The 20,666-nt window shown below is 45.8% G+C and overlaps 2 protein-coding genes across 2 annotated transcripts in view; both read right to left on the reverse strand.

The window, feature by feature from the left end:
• The window catches only part of LOC311134692 (phosphatidylinositol phosphatase PTPRQ-like), a 46,327-nt gene that overhangs the window by 12,913 nt on the left and 12,748 nt on the right, over window positions 1-20,666 (reverse strand). Inside the window, exons 9-27 of the mRNA XM_084168449.1 lie at window positions 17,394-17,559; window positions 16,909-17,169; window positions 16,416-16,576; window positions 15,246-15,357; window positions 14,626-14,734; window positions 14,296-14,410; window positions 7,859-7,928; window positions 7,585-7,784; window positions 6,954-7,191; window positions 6,174-6,302; window positions 5,797-5,943; window positions 5,457-5,620; window positions 4,841-5,384; window positions 4,072-4,233; window positions 3,802-3,981; window positions 3,579-3,686; window positions 3,200-3,481; window positions 2,974-3,082; window positions 2,719-2,891 (exon numbers count right to left, since the gene is read on the reverse strand). Coding sequence (XP_084024575.1) covers window positions 2,719-2,891; window positions 2,974-3,082; window positions 3,200-3,481; window positions 3,579-3,686; window positions 3,802-3,981; window positions 4,072-4,233; window positions 4,841-5,384; window positions 5,457-5,620; window positions 5,797-5,943; window positions 6,174-6,302; window positions 6,954-7,191; window positions 7,585-7,784; window positions 7,859-7,928; window positions 14,296-14,410; window positions 14,626-14,734; window positions 15,246-15,357; window positions 16,416-16,576; window positions 16,909-17,169; window positions 17,394-17,559 — 3,430 coding nt within the window. The remainder of the gene's footprint in view (window positions 1-2,718; window positions 2,892-2,973; window positions 3,083-3,199; window positions 3,482-3,578; window positions 3,687-3,801; window positions 3,982-4,071; window positions 4,234-4,840; window positions 5,385-5,456; window positions 5,621-5,796; window positions 5,944-6,173; window positions 6,303-6,953; window positions 7,192-7,584; window positions 7,785-7,858; window positions 7,929-14,295; window positions 14,411-14,625; window positions 14,735-15,245; window positions 15,358-16,415; window positions 16,577-16,908; window positions 17,170-17,393; window positions 17,560-20,666) is intronic.
• LOC311134791 (phosphatidylinositol phosphatase PTPRQ-like) lies at window positions 126-2,338 on the reverse strand (the record flags this gene model as incomplete). Its single annotated transcript, XM_084168575.1, has 6 exons — window positions 126-134; window positions 352-407; window positions 1,165-1,333; window positions 1,484-1,629; window positions 1,759-1,913; window positions 2,067-2,338. The coding sequence occupies 6 exons, from the start codon at window positions 2,336-2,338 to the stop codon at window positions 126-128; spliced, it is 807 nt and encodes a 268-aa protein (XP_084024701.1).

Here is a 20,666-nt window from a genome sequence, read left to right on the forward strand (position 1 = left end):
ACATTTGACCAGAGAAACTTTGTATTGAGAAACTTCAAATCAAGAAAGTTTGAAGAAAGAAACTTAGAACAGCAGATACTCATCCTGGCTACACCCTCTTCTGATGTCCATCCTCTAAGCTCCGGTCACTGAGTCTGACCATATGGAGAGAGCAAACTGAGCATGTGCAAATTGGGAAACGGGGATGGAGAGAACAAGAGAAGTGGAGATGGAGGAGAGAAGGACTAAAATGACTAAAATGTAAGGAGGGAGGGAAGACCTCAGAGAAGGCAAATTGAGAGACTGGTAATGTGGATGGATGGATGGAGGAGAGAGGGCGGTGTGTGGGTGTCTGAGCCCAGGGCAGTGAGCCCTGCTGGGCTTGGCAGGGCAGGACAGGCAGGGTGGGTGGGCTGGAGGTCCGGTGGCTGGAGCACAGAGGCAGAGACACATAGTCAGTATCAGAGATATCATCAGACAGAAACAGGAGTCAGTTACTATTATACGTCAGATGAAGGCTGCAGTCTGTCAACACCATTTTTCCCAAAATCACATAAAAACAAAGAGATCATAGTAAAATATGAACAATACCTGACTAGCTAGCTACATTTTATAATCCAGATAAATAATATCAGACTTTTTATTTGTATTAACTACTTGATATGGACATTGCTACTTCTTATTATAATCCAGATGCTGCCATTCAACAGTGATTAATCTGAAGCTACTGACAACATTAACAGATGACTGATCACTTCTCAACACTATCAACTACTAACATTGAGGGAATAAAAGTATACACTACTGACAAAACTATACAGGATGTCTATGTTGATAGCATTGAAGGATTAATGATAGCCAAGATGTGTTTACTAAATAAATGGAGGGCTGTAGCATTGCTCTGTTTGGACTACAAGATATGAACAGATATCCAAGATGGTAAAGACTAAACTTCCACCAGGTTCAGTAAAAGGAGATACAAACTGGTTGTCTGAGGTGCGGAGGCCTCGGAGGGACAAAAAGGGCCAGTTTGTCAGACTGACAGAGTTACCTCCTTTCACTAGCCAGCTGAAAGTTCCACTTCAATCTCAGAGTTTTTCCGTGATTTTATTAAGTTCAAAAAGAGGTTGGAAAAAACAGTGCAGACTCTCTGTGTGTGTGTGTGTGTGTGTGTGCGTGACTGACCGTCCTCTGGGGTGAGTAGGTTTAAGGGATCAGTATGGACCCCCCCATCCCCCTGCAGGGTGCTGGAGGTCAGCCAGAGGCTGTAGTTCTGTCCTCCTCTCAGGCCAGACAGACGGTAGGACAGGTCCTCCCCCGGAGAGACAGGGTCCAGCTCTGACACTGGGATATGCTAATGGAGAGGGAAGAGAGAGACAATGCCCTTAAAGTAGAAAATAACACACTTTTACACATCAGTGTACAGTGCGCGTGTGTGTTACTCACCTGCTTTATAACAGCTTTATTGTCTGTGTAGTATACAATGTAGTGCTGTATAACTCACCTTATCTGTGACAGTGGTATTGTCTGAGTAGTACAGAGTGTAGTGCAGGAGTATTCCATTTGGCTGAGTGGGAGGTTGCCAGAGCATGGTCACAGAGGAAGAGGTCAGATTCACTAACGACACATTCTGGGGAGGGTCAAACGGCACTGTGGAAGAGAATTGCAAGACTTTGTGTTCACTAAAACTGAACTGGAGGCCTAGAGCATTGCTCAGTTTGGACTACAAGATTTTCAAAAGTTAAGGAACTAACTGTTTCTAACTGTGTGTGTGTGTACCTGCGTCAATAATACTGAAGTTGATGTATATGAGGACTCCCCCGTCCCCCAGGCGTGTCCAGCTGGAGATAGAGGCGTTGTAGCGATTCTCTGAGTCAACACTGATAACCACAGCTGTATCTGTCACGTTCTGCCACACCTCAAACGACTCATTCCTAGAGGAGAGAGAAGGAAGGAGGAAGAAGAGAGAGGCCATGTTGGAGCTGTAACTTCTGCTTCAATCAGAATGCCTCATCCCTCAACATCTTTTTCAACATCACATCAGCAGTAGGATTCAAACTATCGATCAATAATTACATAAAACTCACCAGACTCTGACTATGTAGTAGAGGATCTCAGAGTTGGCCTCTTTTGGTGGTTCCCATGACAATTCTACCTCATAGTCTGACAATTTCCTGGCTAGCAGAAACTGAGGGGGAGTGTCTGGTTCTGAAACAAACTTACTATTGGTTAGAACCAAACACAGACACACTGAAAACCACGCCCCCTTGGGGAAATGGACTGGAAGAAGGAAGGTCTGTCTGCATTCTGTCTCATCTGTAAGTACAGCCCTGTGAAGTGAAGCTGATTGGTTAATCATCTGTAAGTACAGCCCTGTGAAGTGAAGCTGATTGGTTAATAGTGATGGTTCTGGGTTGAATAACTCTGTGGTAACCCCTGACCTCTGACCCCTGACCTGTGATGTCAGAGTGTCAGGAGAACCTGTGACCGAGAGAGGAAGTGAACTTTCAGTAGTGAGATGAGAAGAAGAGGTAATGATGAACCTTCTGTGGTCCAGAGTCTCTGGTCATGTTAACACCATGGTCCACAACGCGGCTACCTGAAACACAATGACCCTAACCATGGTCTCCCTCTACCTCCCTCCTCTTACCCCAGATCCCTCCCTGCATTGGGGTGATGTTTAGGGGTTTACTGTGGTTCTGGGGTGTGTGTGTGTGCGCATGTTTGAGAGGCTCTCACCATCCTCCAGAGTGGTGATGTTGAGAGGGTCACTGCTGTGGTTTCCGGAGCCAATACGTGTGTGTGCCTTCACCACCAGAGTGTATTGCGCAAACTTCCTCAGGTGTGTGATCTGGGCGTGGTTGTTGGGTGTGGTCAGGTTGAGGAAGTGGGAGGAGTTTCGCAGCTCAAGGCTGTAAATCAAATCAAACTTCATTTAAAGTGCATTCAGTCATCACTAGACAGTTAAAATCTAGAAGCCATGCAGAGATGTACCTGAAGTGTGTGATAACTCCGTTGGGCACCAGGGGATGCTCCCAGGTCACGTTCACCTCATTGGAACTGACAGACACGTAGGACAGGCCGTAGGAAGGACTACCCGGGACTAGAGAGGAGACACACACACACTTCAACATGAGGCGTTAGTGTGTGCATGTGTCTAGTTTGTGTGTGTGTGTGTATGTGTTTGTGTCTAGTAGTTTATGTGTGTGTGTAGACTCACCGTCCTCCCCAGACAGCATAGTGAGTGTGTCTGAGGTGTGGTTTCCATGTCCGATACGTGTGTATGCTCTGACAGAGATGTTATAGTATGAAAATGGCCTTAGCCCTGTTAGAGTCACTCTGGGGACAGAGCTGTTCAACACTGCCACATATGATTGGTTCTTGTACACGACCTCATACTGTTGGATCACCCCATTAGCTCTCTCCGGGGGCGACCAAGAGAGGGTGGTGGTGGAGGGAGAAGTGTCTACCACTGTTAACCCTACAGGAGGGGAGTCAGGTTCTGAGGGGGAGAGAGAGAGGGATAAGATTGGACTTTCTATCATGAAACCCACACAACGAGAGGTGTGTGTGTGTGTGTGTGTGTGTGTGGTACGTACCATCCTCGGGTGTGACAGTGAAAATATCGTCTAGGTCAGACAGAGAGCCCTCTCCTACAGCAGTAGATGCAGCCACTCGCAGCTTATAACCTGTATACTTCTCCAGCCCTGAAACACACAGCAAGCAGCTTAATACCAATACATCTTTACAGGCTTGAACGAGACTTGTACCATATGTGTATATGTGTACATACAGCATTGTGTTTGTGTGTGTGTGTGTTACCTGTAAGCAGTATGCTGGTGTTGTGTGTAATTCTCTGTAGGGCCTGGTTGCTGTGCAGGTTGAGTCCGTAGAGAGTGTAGTGTGTGATTCGTCCATTGGGGTTAAGGGGCGGAGTCCAGCTGACCAGGATGGAGGTGGAGCTAACATTCTGATAGGACACGCCCACCACTGAGCTAGGAACTACGATAACAACAACACACAACAATAAACAACAACAACAATAAACAAACAATGACACTATTACAAAACTGTGTATATATCTGTGTGTACCCTGCTCGCGGGTCTTCTCAGTGACGTGTGTGGCAGGTCCATCTCCAATAGCAGTAGCCGCGGTAACAGTGAAGGTGTATTCAGTGAAGGGACTGAGACCAGAGACTAGGTAAAACAGCTCCTCAGCCTGCATGTCTATCACCTTCTCCCTCAAATACACATCTGGAACACACACACACACACACACACACACACACACACACACACACACACACACACACACACACACACACACACACACACACACACAGTGTAGAGGACAGACTGTAGAGCAGTGGTAACACACCTCATCATCAACTAGTCTTTAATGTTAAAGGAGTTAAGAGTTTAGAGCTTAAAAGGCAGGTTGGAATTGATTGTCATGGCTCATGTACTGGAGGCAGCTCTCCAGAGTGGTCACTAGTTCTGTCTTTGAGCTGTTCTTGTCTATTAATGTTCTGTATTATGTCATGTTTCATGTTCTGTGTGGACCCCAGGAAGAGTAGCTGCTGCTATCGCAACAGCTAATGGGGATCCTAATAAAATGCCAAATAAAATCCGATTTTAAACCTAACCCTAACCACACTGCTAACCCTAATGCCTAAACCTAACCTTAAATTTAGACCAAAAAGCACATTTGTTTTCATGAATTTATACAATATAGCCAATTTTGACTTTGCAGTTGGCCCATCTAGCGGAAATCGCTCAGTTCTGCTTCCAGGGCAAGATTCATGACAATAAACGTCAACTTGCGGTTAAAAGGTTAAAAGGTTGGTGGTGAGTGCAGTACTTCCTGGGGTGCTGGAGGCTGCAGCCCTGGTGAAGAGGTATGTTTGGAGTGTCTGGAGGTGTCCAGTGGCTGCAGGTGCAGAGCGGGTGGAGAGGTGTGGCTGGCCAGAGGTGAGCTGGCTGGGCTGTGAGTGGGCAGTGAGCCAGGGGAGGGGTGTTGCCGGGGGTGAGGAGGTTAGGGAGAGGGCAGAGGTCCCTGAGGTCACAGGGCCAAAGATCAGACGGGTAGAGTCTGGCAAGTCAGAGGTCTGGTCAGTCCCAGTCCCAGTCCCAGGGGCCATACTGGTCAGACTGGAGCCCTCAGTGACTGTGGGGTCAGTGTTGCTGTTGTGGTCAAGGTTAGTGTTAGGGCTGGTTGGAGTGCTGTGTGTGCGACTGGTTGCAGTCCTGGTCATGCCGGTGTTGAGTGTGTGGTCGGGGAGGGTGACCGTGAATGCAGGCGGGGAGTTGGTCAGGCTGTCAGCTGATCTCTTACGCCGGAGAGAGTCATCAGGGATAACTGGCGCGAACGTTCCATCACCAAGGAGATCAGTGTCATTTAGATCCTAAAGATAAGATAAAAACATCAGAGACACACACACACACACAGCCACTAATCCAGACAGATAGAGTGGTACCTGTGTTCCGGTGAGGGTGATGTCCTGCAGCAGTGTGTTGTCAGACAGAACCAGGAGTCTGTACTGTGTGATCAGACCGTTGGGCTGGGCAGGGCTTCTCCAACTCACACGCACAGACACAGAGTCTACTGCTACTGCCTGTAGAGCCTGCACCGCACTGGGGGCTACACACACACAGAGCCAGACAGTATTAGACGGAATGTTAGAGAGCCAGGCCGAATGTTTAGATATTTTAGGTAGGAAAATACTCCTACACTCACCACACTGACCAATAGGGAGAGGAAGGGCACCACACTGGCAGAGCACATCACTCAAGACATGTTTTTGTGTGTGTTCTTACCCTCAGCAGGTGTCAGTACAGCAGTAAATGCCTCAGGCCCCAGCAGGCCAGCAGACTTGGCCCGGACCTCCACTCTGTAGCGTGTGTAGGGTGTCAGACCAGAGTACACAAACCTCAGGTCCCCTGTGCTGTTCTCATAGATAAACCCTGAGACACACACACACACACACACACACACACACACACACACACACACACACACACACACACACACACACACACACACACACACACACACACACACACACACACACACACACACACACACACACACACACACACACACACACACACACACACACAGCGTTAGGGTCAGATCTGCGACCTTCAGTGTTTTAAATGTAGTGATGTATGTGTATGTGTATGTGTGTGTTTACCTGTGGGGCCGTAGAGATAGATAACGTAGCTGAAGCGTCCGGTAACGACGGTTGGAGGATCCCAGGAGACAGAGACTGACTTAGATGTCATGTTCCATACCAACAGGTTGTGGGGAGGGTCCTCTGGGGCTGCAGTACACACATACATATCCACATGGTGAGAGAGAGAGATGGAGAGATAGGAACAGTGAGAGAGAGATGGAGAGAGAGAGATGGAGAGATAGGAATAGAGAGAGAGAGAGAGAGAGAGATGGAGAGATAGAGAGAGATGAAGAGATATAGGAACAGATAGAGAGAGATGGAGAGATAGGAACAGATAGAGAGAGATGGAGAGATAGGAACAGATAGAGAGAGATGGAGAGATAGAGAGAGATTAAGAGATAGGAACAGATAGAGAGATATGGAGATATTGGAACAGATAGAGAGAGATGAAGAGATACAGAGAGATGGAGAAATAGAGATAGACGGTTTTAGAAAGATATATGGAGATATAGACAGAGATATCCCACTGGGCAAAAACTGGTTGAATCAACATTGTTTCCACATCATTTCAACCCCCCAAATCTATGTGATGACATTGAATCAACGTGGAAAACTCATTGGATTTGCAAAAAGTCATCAACGTACCTAACGTTTAACCTAAATCCAATGACATGGTGACATTTTTTGTTGATTTCACATTGAATTCACAATGCAAATCAAAATTAGATGTTGAACTGGCGTCTGTGTCCAGTGGGATGTAAATGGAGAGAGGTGGAGTGTGTGGGTGTGTTTGTGTACCTGACTCAGGCATGCGGACCATGGTGGAGGCGACCTGTCCCTCTCCGTCGGAGGTGAAAGCAGACACTTCGAAGACGTATGCTGTGTAGGGGCGAAGCTGGTCCACCCCTACGGATATTGGTACGGCCCAGGTGGCGGCGGGCGGGACGGCTGACAGGGTGACGGGAGGAGAGGACGCTGTCAGAGCTGTCACCTCTGACGGACTGGGGGTCCCACGGGACAGGATGTCTGCTGCATCCTACACACACACACACACACACACACACACACATTTAAGTACAGAGAGAGAGAGAGAGAGAGAGAGAGAGAGAGAGAGAGAGAGAGAGAGAGAGAGAGAGAGAGAGAGAGAGAGAGAAAGAGAGGGAAAAAAACTGGGGGCCTGTAGCACTGTTCTGTTTGTACTACAATATATTTTCTGAACGTTTAAAAACCAGTTGAAAAATCTAATCTCATCTAGATAGTCTTCTGCTAATGATCTGGTCAGAGTATCTTTGTAGAGAGAGAGAGAAAGAAGCAGACAAACAGAGAGAGAGAGAAAGAAGCAGACGAACAGAGAGAGAGAAAAAAGCAGACGAACAGAGAGAGAGAGAAAGAAAGAAGCAGACGAACAGAGAGAGAGAGAAAGACATACATTACAGTGTGGTAGCGCTCCGGTCATGATGTCCTCAGCATCCAGCTCTAGTATGCGGACGGTCTGACCAGTACGAGCGTGTTTGGCTTTGACCGCAAACTTGGTGATCAGACCGTTGATGCGGAGTGGCAGGAGCCACGTGACCACTACAAACGTGTGGTTCTCAGCAAACGCTGTCAGGTTAGTCACCAGGCCTGGGGCTGACAAAGGGATACAGTTGTCTGTGTGTGTAAGTGTGTGTGTGTGTGTTTGTATGTTATTAGTGGATACCTACGAGCCTCAGCAGTTTTGATGTACAGAGACTTGCTATAGGGTCCAATACCAGCAGAGTTTTCTGCTGCAACCTGGACAGACAGCAAGAGAGAGAGAGAGAGAGAGAGAGAGAGAGAGAGAGAGAGAGAGAGAGAGAGAGAGAGAGAGAGAGAGAGAGAGAGAGAGAGAGAGAGAGAGAGAGAGAGAGAGAGAGAGAGAGAGAGAGCAAGAGAGTATTAATCATCATTACTAATTCAGGATTCAGTCGTCAGATCTCCACCATGTTAATCTCTACCAGTGATCAGGAACATTTATTGATGCAAAAGTCACACAACACCAGGCAGGCAGATATACACACTGACTACAGGGACATCCATAGCACCCTGTAGCCCACTGCTAGCTTGTCTTTGAAGCTAAGCAAGGTTGGGCCTCCCTGGATGGGAGATCAGATGATGCTGGCTGATGATGATGATGCTAGATGGGGGCACTATTTCCTCTGCTCTTAAGGAGACCCCAGCTCCACAGTGACAGGGAAGGAACCACCCTGTACAGAGTGACATCCTTCAGATGAGAGGTTAAAGTGAAGTTCTGACTCTAATAAGATAATGATATGGCTCCATAGCTATGAAAATAGAACAGAGAAAATGAATAGAAGACAGAACAGAGAAGATGAAAAATCGTAAGATGAGGAGCAGGACAGAGCAGGACATAGCTTGCTCAGCACTGCTGGGTGTGCTCATACAGTACACATAAGTAACATCTGGTAATGTGATACACACACACACTCCCTTGCCCCTCATGCTAAGCTGTATTAAGGTCATTAAGGATGAATGCATTCTGAAAACTATTAACCATAATCACACACAGCATATTGGCAGAATAGTCTGTGGAAAAAGAACAGCATGGCTGATCCATAGATCTTTTTACATTATAAATCATTGAATCACAATTAATTATTTAACCAGATCAAGAGAATAGTTTCCCCGCCGGAGGCATCTGCCCGGAACACACACACATGCATACATGGATGCACACAAAGACAAAGACAGATATCGTTAAAACACACATTCTACCATATGCTTATGTTACATTTCTATTGAATGATGTAAGTGTGATTGATAGGAGAGGCTATATGGACACGCCTGGTGCCCAAATTGATGACGTGAAGGATGAATTGGGAAAAGTGGAATCGGTCAGAGTGACCAGCAGCGGTATGTTGATTTCATGTGTGTCAAAAACGCAAAAGGAGAAAGCTCTGTGGCTCTACAAGATATCGACATATGATGTGGAAAACTATGATTTTCAGACTAGGGCACCGGTTAAAGGTGTCATCTCTGGTGTCTTGTTGGACATAGAGGCTGTGTGGTTTATGGATAACATGCCAGGTGTGGTAGACGCACATAGCTTGACTCAAATGGTGGACGGAAAGAAGGAGCAAAGCGTATCGGTTTTACTGTCGTTTGATGAAGTGGTTCTCCCGACTTATGTAAAACTTGGGAATTTGAGATATGCGGTGAGACCGTATGTACAGAAGCCGCTGCAGTGTTACAATTGTAAAAAGTTTGGACACGTGGCAAGTGTTTGTCGAATAAATAAATATGTCGTAGTTGAAGAGTCCGATGAAGTTTGTTGCTGTAATTGTGATGGGAATCACGTTCCAGAGTTCCTGGAGTGGTCGCAGTAGCTAGTTACAGGGAGTACTGAATGAAGAGGTTCCCCAATCCCAGGTTCCTGAGCATGTGTAGGGATCTGAATTGACATTTAAATCCGACTGAAGGAGTACATTGAATTTTTTTAAATAATATATATATATATATATATATATATATATATATATATATATATATATATATATATATTATATATATATATATGTATATATATATATATATATATATATATATATATTTAGAAATTCAGGGTAGTAGAGTGAATTTTTGTAAGTGTTTTTTGTTTTTGGTAATTAGTATGTATTTGTTCATCCAGAACAGCTTTTCTGGGGGGGGGATTCTTTTTTTTTAACTACCTCGTACAGCAGGTGGCGGCAATACGCCTTATGAGTGTAGTCTGCTAATAAACCTTGATGAAGAATAAATTGATGACGTATGTTGCACTGATGAGCGTCGAGTGGACCACATCCTACAAAAAAAGGTAGTCAGAGTGCTGGGAACATGAAGGAAATCTGAATATAAGTTTTGGGTGGATAGGCAATGGCATGGTGTGAGAGATGGGGTTGTTTGGGAGGAAGTTTACCCCCTCTGTGGTTCTTCCTGCTATCCCACCTTGGTTGCTCCCTCAGACAGTGATAGATCAAGGGTTGCTTGAGAAGGTAAGAGCTGTTTGTCCTTTGTCCTGTCCTGTTTTTAGAATATGTTGTTTGTTAACATGACAGCGCATTTGTTATTTAATTGGGCGCCATTTAGGTTAGGCTATTTGATCGGAGAAACCTGCATGATGTAAAACGTGTCTGTCTCATTACAATGTCATACATTTCATCTCCAGCCTGTAGGCTACAGAAAAGGCCACATACTCTTTCTACCATATCTTATATCTTCTACATGATTTATGTTCAAATTTGTTTTGTTGATGGAACGTTGGTGGAGCGCCGCAGCAATGCATCTCACCAACAGCACCCTGGAGAGGCGCGCTGGGAATGGACAAGCAAAATATTTTGAGCCCCTGCCTTTGACAAAGTGGGCACTGTTTATCACAGGGCGGCATCAGTACTCACCTAAAAAGCCAATATGTCACTGGTTGAGAGAAATTGTTTTGGGGCAGAAATATGTGAGGTTTTATGTTTTGTTGGAGGTGCGTCTTGGTCAGTTTAGCTCAGAAAATGCCGCCCTTGTCAATCTGCTGCCATAAGTGGCCGCCTAATCCAGCCTAATAAGTGGGCTGGCCGTGGATGTGATCATTGTCAGGAGGAAATGGAGACAGTGGAACACGTTCTATTTCAGTGCCAGAAATATAGGAGGGAAAGGGAGCGATTTGTTATTAGATTTGAGGAGTAATTGGGTTGAAGAGCCTAGATTAAGTGAACTGCTGGGGAAATCTTCAGGGGATGTAGTATTTCATTATGTATTTTGTTTCCTTAGGGAGACGAGGATATTGGGTAGGATTTAGACCTTCCCTGTCTCTGGTCCACACTCCAGTCCATTTGGTGGCGGTAATGCACCTTAAAGTTGGTTGCCAACCGCCATATAAAATCCACAGAAGAAGAAGAGAAGAAGGAGAAGTGTCGAGTGGAGACAAAGAAAATGGGGGGAATGAACAAGAGGGAAGATGGCAGAAGCGGACACTGATGTGAATTGTGAATCTAATGGCGGTAGAATCAAGGAGAATTTGAATATTGTCCAAAAGAATGGAAAATGGAGCAAAGTAGTGTACAGTGATGAGAATGTCCCTTCGTATCTTGTAGGAGGACGGTTTGTTAATGAGGACCAGCTGGGTAAAGTGAAGGCTGTGAGGATCACGAGGCGGGCTTGTTTAGATTTGTTGTACTTCTGAGGATCAGGAGGAACGTATGTTGCGTCCCACCCGATTTGAGAAGTTTGACGTGTCGTGTGTGTCTCTTCGGAAAAGGGCACCCCTCAAGGGGGTTATATCTGCCGCTCGTAGGAATTCGATGTTGAAGAGATGAAAAATATTCCTGGAGTGATTGATGCACGTTGGATGAAGCGGGTGGTGAATGATAAAAAAGTGAAGAGTCTATCTCTTCTTTAGTTTTTTTGATATGGAGTCTCTCCCTACTCAAGTGCAGTTGGAGTATACACTTTATTCTGAAGGTATTCAGACCCCTTGACTTTTTACACATTTTGTTAAGTTACAGCCTTATTCTAAAATTGATTAAATTGCTTTTTTCTCCCCTCATCAATCTACACCCAATGACAAAGCAAAAACTGTTTATTTTTTTATTTTTCTGTATTCAGACCCTTTACTCAATACTTTGTTGAAGCACCTTTGGCAGCGATTACAGCCTTGAGTCTTCTTGGGTATGATGCTACAAACTTGGCACACCTGTATTTGGGGAGTTTCTCCCATTCTTCTCTGCAGATCCTGTCAAGCTCAGTCAGGTTGGATGGGGAGCATTGCTGCACAGCTATTTTCAGGTCTCTCCAGAGATGTTTGATCGGGTTCAAGTCCAGGCTCTGGCTGGGCCACTCATGGACATTCAGAGACTTGTCCCGAAGTCACTCCTGCGTTGTCTTGGCTGTGTGCTTAGGGTCGTTGTTCTGTTGGAAGGTGAACCTTCGCCCCAGTCTGAGGTCCTGAGCACTCTGAATCAGGTTTTCATGAAGGATCTCTCTGTACTTTGCTCCATTCATCCTTCCCTCGATCCTGACTAGTCGCCAAGTCCCTGCAGCCACTGAAAAACATCCCCACAGCATGATGCTGCCACCACCATGCTTCACTGTAGGGATGGGGCCAGGTTTCCTCCAGACGTGACGTTTGGCATTCAGGTCAAAGAGTTCAATCTTGGTTTCATCAGGCTACAGAATCTTGTTTCTCATGGTCTGAGTCCTTTAGGTGCCAAGTGGCTGTCATGTGCCTTTTACTGAGGAGTGGCTTCCGTCTGGCCACTGTACCATAAAGACCTGATTGGTGGAATGCTGCAGAGATGGGAGAACCTTCCAGAAGGACAACCATCTCCACAGAGTAACTCTGGAGCTCTGTCAGAGTGACCATCGGGTAATTGGTCACCTCCCTGACCAAGGCCCTTCTCCCCCGATTGTTCAGTTTGGCTGGGCGGCCAGCTCTAGGAAGAGTCTTGGTGGTTCCAAACTTCTTCCATTTAAGAATAATTGAGGCCACTGTGGTCTTGGGGACCTTCAATGCTGCCGAAATGTTTTGGTACCCCTCCCCAGATCTGTGCTTCGACACAATCCTGTCTCGGAGCTCTACGGACAATTCCTTCGACCTCATGGCTTGGTTTTTGCTCTGACATGCACTGTCAACTGTGGGACCTTATATAGACAGGTGTGTACCTTTCCAAATCATGTTCAATCAATTGAATTAACCACAGGTGGACTCCAATCAAGTTGTAGAAACATTTCAAGGATGATCAATGGAAACAGGATGCACCTGAGCTCAATTTCGAGTCTCATAGCAAAATGCATGAATACTTACGTAAATAAGGTATTTCTGTTTTTTATTTTTTGTAAATTAGCAACAAATTCTAAAGACCAGTTTACGCTTTGTCATTATGGGGTATTATGTGTAGATTGATGAGGACACTTTTATATTTAATACATTTTAAAATAAGGCTGTAACGTAACAAAATGTGGAAAAAGGGAAGGGGTCTGAATACTTTCCGAATGCACTGTATAAACTACATAATCAGAGCATTTATCCCAAGACCAATGCAGTGTGATCACTGTAAAGCTTTTGGACATGTTTCAAGTTTTTGAAGAAGGGAGAAGCCGGGATGTCCAAGTTGTGGAAAAGATCATGTCATGTGTTTTAAAAGCGATGAAAATGTGACTTGTTGCAATTGTGGTGGGAACCATGAAGCCATGTCTTTGGAATGCCCGACCAGGGTGAAAGAGAATGAGCTGGCCAAAGTCAGGGCTGTCCAGAGCATTTCATATGCAGCGGCTGTTAAAAGGGTTGAGGGTTCGAATGATGCTCCTGAAGAGTCCATGGTGGTGGATAGGCCTTCCCTGCAGGCTGCAGGGGTTGCCTTTCATCAGCAGGACCCATATATTTTAAAGGCTAAGACGGTGGACTTTGTGGCCTTCATAGCTATGGGGATTAATGGCACTGCCAAAGTGGAGAGAAGGTCCAGGAAAATAGATATCATTGTGGATGCGGCGGCGCAGTACCTGGGACTGAAAGATTTCTCAGTGGAGGAGTTGCATGGAGTATTGTCACAAGCCGTACCACCCTCTTAGGCCCCAGAGCCTGAGAAGGGATATATGGAGATTTGAAGGAAGGAAGAAGTGGGAGTTTTGTTTTGTTTTTGTCAATTAACCATTTTTATTTGGGAGGATTAAGTCAGTTTTCCCTATCAATTATCGCTCCAGGCGATTAACATTTAAGAAGGCACACCTGTTAATTGAAATACATTCCAGGTGACTACCTCATGGTTGAGAGAATGCCAAGAGTGTGCAAAGCTGTCATCAAGGCAAAAGGTGGCTACTTTGAAGAATCTCAAATATAAAATATATTTTGATTTGTTTAACACTTTTTCAGTTACTACATGATTCCATGTGTGTTATTTCATAGTTTTGATGTCTTCACTATTATTCTACAATGTAGAAAATAGTAAAAATAAAGAAAAACCCTGGAATGAGTAGGTGTGTCCAAAGTTTTGACTGGTACTGTTTTGACTGGTACATTTTGGACACCAGGCATGTCTGTATAGCCTCTCCTGTGTATGATTACCTTCTAGATGTGTGTGTGAAAGAGTGCGAGAGCAGAGAGACGTTACTTACAGTATGTTTACTGTATGATTGTTACCTTGATGTTATAGGTAGACCCTGGTAAAAAGAGGTTGAGAAGGGTCTCAGGGATGTCCAGGTGTTTGGTCACCTCTTTGAAGGTGGTGTCTGGATACGGACACACCTCCTTGTACCTATTAAATTAAATAGAAACAACTTTATTTAAACACCAGATGATAAACAAACAACTTTATTTAAACACCAGATGATATACAAACAACTTTATTTAAACTTTATTTAGAGGTAAATAGTGGTGGAATATCAACCCCCTATTCCCCTTACAGTGTTATTCCCCTCATAGTGTTCCAGGAGAAGGCTTAATCTGGGTCTACATCATATGTCTCCTTACCTGATGACATAACCGTCGATGCGGGAGTCAGAGGGCATGGTCCAAGATAGAAGGATCCCATTGGAGCCCACCCGCTCCCCCTCTAGATTGGTGGGAGGGGATGTTGGGGCTGGGAGAGGAGGAGGGAGAGGAAAGAAGAAGAGACGAGAGGAGAACTGTTAAGGCCATTTTCCAGAAAGAATCCAATCCATACATAACAGTACATCCTGCCTAAACTAGGAAGTCCATTCAACAAACTGGGAGAATGATGAGACATTATGGGTGTGTATGACCAGCTTGCTCTATTCTAGTGAATAGACCCTCAGAGCTCTGGCATTTCACTGACATTCACTACAGCATCATTCATCCTGCTTAGCAAGGCTAGAGTTACCACACACACACACAAACGTACACACACCTACAAACACACACACACCTACACACCGCACGCGCGCACACACACACACACACACACACACACACACACACACACACACACACACACACACACACACACACACGCACGCACAGTGTGGGAGATAATACATATTATCAGCCATTATCAGCAGAGGGCAGCAGCAGAACAGACCCAAAGTTTCCTCAGAGCAGACCACTATCAGTTCGGCTGTAACACATCTCACCGGTCTCGTTGGTGTTGATTATGCGGCTGACCGGAGGGCTGAGGTTGGAGGAGGAGGCGGCAGTCACCATGACCGTAAACACTGTTCGAGGACTCAGACTGGAAACGTCAGCCTGAGAAGAGACTGCACGGTCAGAACATGAACACAACCACAACACAACTACAGTATGTGGTTGCAGATGACTGTGTGTGTGTGTGTGTGTGTGTGTGTGGAGCAGTCTAACCTGTGAGTGTGTGTATCCCAGGTAGAAGGTGATGATCAGGAGGAGAGTGATGGCCATGCTGCAGCTAGCCCAGTTAGCCCTGTTAGCCTAGTTACCCCAGTTAGCCCAGTTACCTGTTAGCCCAGTTAGCTGTTTGCTGGTCAGAGGCAGCAGGTTAGCGAGAAAGAGGCAATGTTAGCGTCCAGTGCTACACATTAGCTCAAGGTTAGAGGGCTTAGCGCCATTGTTCAATCCAGTGTTGTCAGCAATTTAGCTACAGCAGGTCACAGTGTTACTTACAGCAGTTTAGATCTTAGAGCAGTCATCCAGGCCTAACGTAGTAACCCAGTCCACAGTTAGCGATAGTTAGCTACGGTTAGCAGGTTAGAGTTGAAGAGTTTGAGGGCAGTACATGTCACCACAATGTAGAAACAATTAGAGCAGAAAGATTACAGTAGTAGTAATAGTCCAGTCTTAGGGTAGCAACAGGTTAGCTACAGCAATAGTAGATGTAGTCCAGCTCTGGCAGTAACCCAGTCCACCGTTAGCCATCGTCCAGTGGTCAGCAGTTAGCCGGTTAGGTCAGAGAGAGGCAGGGCAGTGTGTGCACCATAACTCCATGCAGGCAAACTCTCTCTCGCTCTCTCTCTCTGGGGAGAGCAGCTTCACCAAATGAATGATTCAGGGTTGAGCTCAGTAGGTCTACCTAATAAATAATGAGCTCTATTACTCAACCTGTGTGTGTATGTGTGTGTTTTTGTGTTAGGTTACGCTGGGGGTATCTGACACCTGGCTGCTGGGCAAGGTCGGGAAGGGGTGGGATCTGGGTGAGGGGAGGTATGTGTTAGTATAGGTGTGTGTGTGTGTCTCCATAACTCACTTATGTTGACATTTACAGAAGCAGATTAACTCCTGTCTCCACTGCTGCTGCTGACGTCTACTATGTAATAGCTTCCGTGTGTGTGTACCTGTACGCGTCCATCGTGTGTGTGGTAGACAGAGACAGTTCCTTGGTTGGGCAGCAGGCTGACGAGGTACTGGTCCACACAGCCCTCTGACTGCTCCCAACGCAGAGAGAAGTTCTGAGCAGACACACTAACCACATACACACCCCGCACATGGCCCAGCACTGAGGGAGAGAGGGAGAGAGGGAGAGAGAGAGAGAGAGAGAGAGAGAGAGAGAGAGAGAGAGAGAGAGAGAGAGAGAGAGAGAGAGAGAGAGAGAGAGAGAGAGAGAGAGAGAGAGAGAGAGAGAGAGAGAGAGAGAGAGAGAGAGAGAGAGAGAGAGAGAGAGAGAGAGAAAGATAAAAAGAGAGGGGCGAGAGATGGAGGGACACAGAGAAAGAGATAAATATTTTATGTATAACTTATTGAGTGACCCATGCTTAAAATCAGGGAAGTTGTGGTTGAGCTGTGATCATAGCGTGGTCAGAGTAATGTAGTTGTGTTACACTCAGGTACCTGTGGTTACAGTCAGGGAGGCAGCTGTCCCTGCCTCTCCTCGTCTGATGCGCTCCACGCTCATATTGTAGCTACAGCCATCCCTCAACCCAGTTACTGTAGCAACCTGCATCTCCCTGGATACCTCTAGCGTATGTGTTTGAGAGCCATTTCTCACAGTTACCCTGTGGAAGTCAAACTGGCCAATGGCAGCGTCCCACCTCACCACGGCACAGGAAGAGTTAACATAGAGCAGAGAGAGGGAACACACACCGGCCGGACCTGCATCAGACACACACACACACACACACACACGTTAGTATAACATCTCATCTATCTCATCTCATATTCAGCTCTGTCTCAGTCTCTGAGGGTTAAAGGTTACTACTAGGAGCTTTGATATGGCCCTGATATGGCTAGCCACATTAAGAGTTGCCACAAAGAGGTTGATTTGCGTGTGTGTGTGTGTGTGTGTGTGTGTGTGTGTGTGTGTGTGTGTGTCTTACGTGTGGAGAACTGTGTAGTGACAGGCTGGCTGAAGTCCGATACCAGCAGGCTCAGGATGGTGATGTCATAATCTGATCCTGGGGTCAAACCTCCGACCTGGAGACTGTTGCTGTGAACCACCATCTCACGACATGACGACTTGTCCCCTGACGGACACAACAGCAGCTAAGGAGAACACACAGACACAAACACACACAATCGGACAAAACATTAGGCGACAAAATCAAATGTTGCTGTTTGTTGGAAAGTTGTGTTTGGGCAGTGACAAACCACAAATCAACGGAATCTATTCTCTGTAGTATACATTCAGGGGTTCTCAAAGTGAGGTCTGATATATATATATATATATATATATATATACAGTGGGGAGAAGAAGTATTTGATACACTGCCGATTTTGCAGGTTTTCCTACTTACAAAGCATGTAGAGGTCTGTAATTTTTATCATAGGTACACTTCAACTGTGAGAGACGGAATCTAAAACAAAAATCCAGAAAATCACATTGTATGATTTTTAAGTAATTCATTTGCATTTTATTGCATGACATACAGTAAGTATTTGATCACCTACCAACCAGTAAGAATTCCGGCTCTCACAGACTTGTTAGTTTTTCTTTAAGAACCCTCCTGTTCTCCACCTGTATTAACTGCACCTGTTTGAACTTGTTACCTGTATAAAAGACACCTGTCCACACACTCAATCAAACAGACTCCAACCTCTCCACAATAGCCAAGACCAGAGAGCTGTGTAAGGACATCAGGGATAAAATTGTAGACCTGCACAAGGCTGGGATGGGCTACAGGACAATAGGCAAGCAGCTTGGTGAGAAGGCAACAACTGTTGGCGCAATTATTAGAAAATGGAAGAAGTTCAAGATGACGGTCAATCACCCTCGGTCTGGGGCTCCATGCAAGATCTCACCTCGTGGGGCATCAATGATCATGAGGAAGGTGAGGGATCAGCCCAGAACTACACGGCAGGACCTGGTCAATGACCTGAAGAGAGCTGGGACCACAGTCTCAAAGAAAACCATTAGTAACACACTACGCCGTCATGGATTAAAATCCTACAGCGCACGCAAGGTCCCCCTGCTCAAGCCAGCGCATGTCCAGGACCGTCTGAAGTTTGCCAATGACCATCTGGATGATCCAGAGGAGGAATGGGAGAAGGTCATGTGGTCTGATGAGACAAAAATAGAGCTTTTTGGTCTAAACTCCACTCGCCGTGTTTGGAGGAAGAAGAAGGATGAGTACAACCTCAAGAACACCATCCCAACCGTGAAGCATGGAGGTGGAAACATCATTCTTTGGGGATGCTTTTCTGCAAAGGGGACAGGACGACTGCACCGTATTGAGGGGAGGATGGATGGGGCCATGTATCGTGAGATCTTGGCCAACAACCTCCTTCCCTCAGTAAGAGCATTGAAGATGGGTCGTGGCTGGGTCTTCCAGCATGACAACGACCCGAAACACACAGCCAGGGCAGCTAAGGAGTGGCTCCGTAAGAAGCATCTCAAGGTCCTGGAGTGGCCTAGCCAGTCTCCAGACCTGAATCCAATAGAAAATCTTTGGAGGGAGCTGAAAGTCCTTATTGCCCAGCGACAGCCCCGAAACCTGAAGGATCTGGAGAAGGTCTGTATGGAGGAGTGGGCCAAAATCCCTGCTGCAGTGTGTGCAAACCTGGTCAAGACCTACAGGAAACGTATGATCTCTGTAATTGCAAACAAAGGTTTCTGTACCAAATATTAAGTTCTGCTTTTCTGATGTATCAAATACTTATGTCATGCAATAAAATGCAAATTAATTACTTAGAAATCATACAATGTGATTTCTGGATTTTTGTTCTAGATTCCGTCTCTCACAGTTGAAGTGTACCTATGATCAAAATTACAGACCTCTACATGCTTTGTAAGTAGGAAAACCTGCAAAATCGGCAGTGTATCAAATACTTGTTCTCCCCACTGTATATATATATATATATATATTTATATTTATATTTATAAACTGGGTGGTTCTAGTCCTGAATGCTGATTGGCTGACAGCCGTGGTATATCAGACTATATACCACGGGTATGACAAAACATTTATTTTTACCTGTCTAATTACGTTGGTAACCAGTTTATAATAGCAATAAGGCACCTTTGGGGTTTGTGATATACGGCCAATATACCATGACTAAGGGCTGTGTCCAGGCACTCCGCGTTGCGTCGGGCATAAGAACAGCCCTTAGCCATGGTACACTATATATACAAAAGGTGTATCTTAACGCCACAGCATACAATTACGTTCTAGAAGATTCTGTGCTTCCAACTTTGTGGCAACAGTTTGGGGAAGGCCCTTTCCTGTTTCAGCATGACAATGCCCCCATGCACAAAGTGAGGTCCATACAGAAATGGTTTGTTGAGATCGGTGTGGAAGAATTTGACTGGCCTGCACAGAGCCCTGACCGCAACCCCATCGAAAACCTTTGGGATTCATTGGAACGCCGACTGCGAGCCAGGCCTAATCGCCCAACATCGGTGCCCGACCTCACCAATGCTCTTGTGGCTGAATGGAAGCAAGTCCCCACAGCAATGTTCCAACATCTAGTGGAAAGCCTTCCCAGAAGAGTGGAGGCTGTTATAGCAGCAAAGCAGGGACCAACTCCATATTAATGCCCATGATTTTGGAATGAGATGTTCGACGAGCAGGTGTCCACATATTTTTGGTAATGTAGTATATATTAGCCATATACCACACCTACTGGCCTTATTGCTTAAATATTTAAGTTATGTAAAAAATATATATACGCTACATGGCCAAAAGTATATGGACAGCTGCTCATCAAACATCTCATTCCAAAATCATGGGCATTAATATGGAGTTGGTCCCCCATTTGCTGCTATAGCAGCCTCCACTCTTCTTGGAAAGCTTTTCACTAGATGTTGGAACAGCTCCTACTGGGCCACTCAAGGACATTCAAAGACTTGTCCCGAAGCCACTCCTGCGATGTCTTGGCTGTGTGCTTAGGGTCGTTGTCCTGTTGGAAGGTGAACCTTCGCCCCAGTCTGAGGTCCTGGAGCAGGTTTTCATCAAGGATCTCTCTGTACTTTGCTCCGATCATCTATCCCTCAAGCCTGACTAGTCTCCCAGTCCCTGCCGCTGAAAGACATCCCCACAGCATGATGCTGCCACCACCACGCTTCACCGTAGGGATGGTGCCAGGTTTCCTCAAGAAGTGACGCTTGGCATTCAGGCCAAAGAGATCAATCTTGGTTTCATCAGACTAGAGAA

Source organism: Coregonus lavaretus (assembly GCF_964263955.1).
Source record: "Coregonus lavaretus genome assembly, chromosome: 9".
Classification (NCBI taxonomy): domain Eukaryota; kingdom Metazoa; phylum Chordata; class Actinopteri; order Salmoniformes; family Salmonidae; genus Coregonus; species Coregonus lavaretus.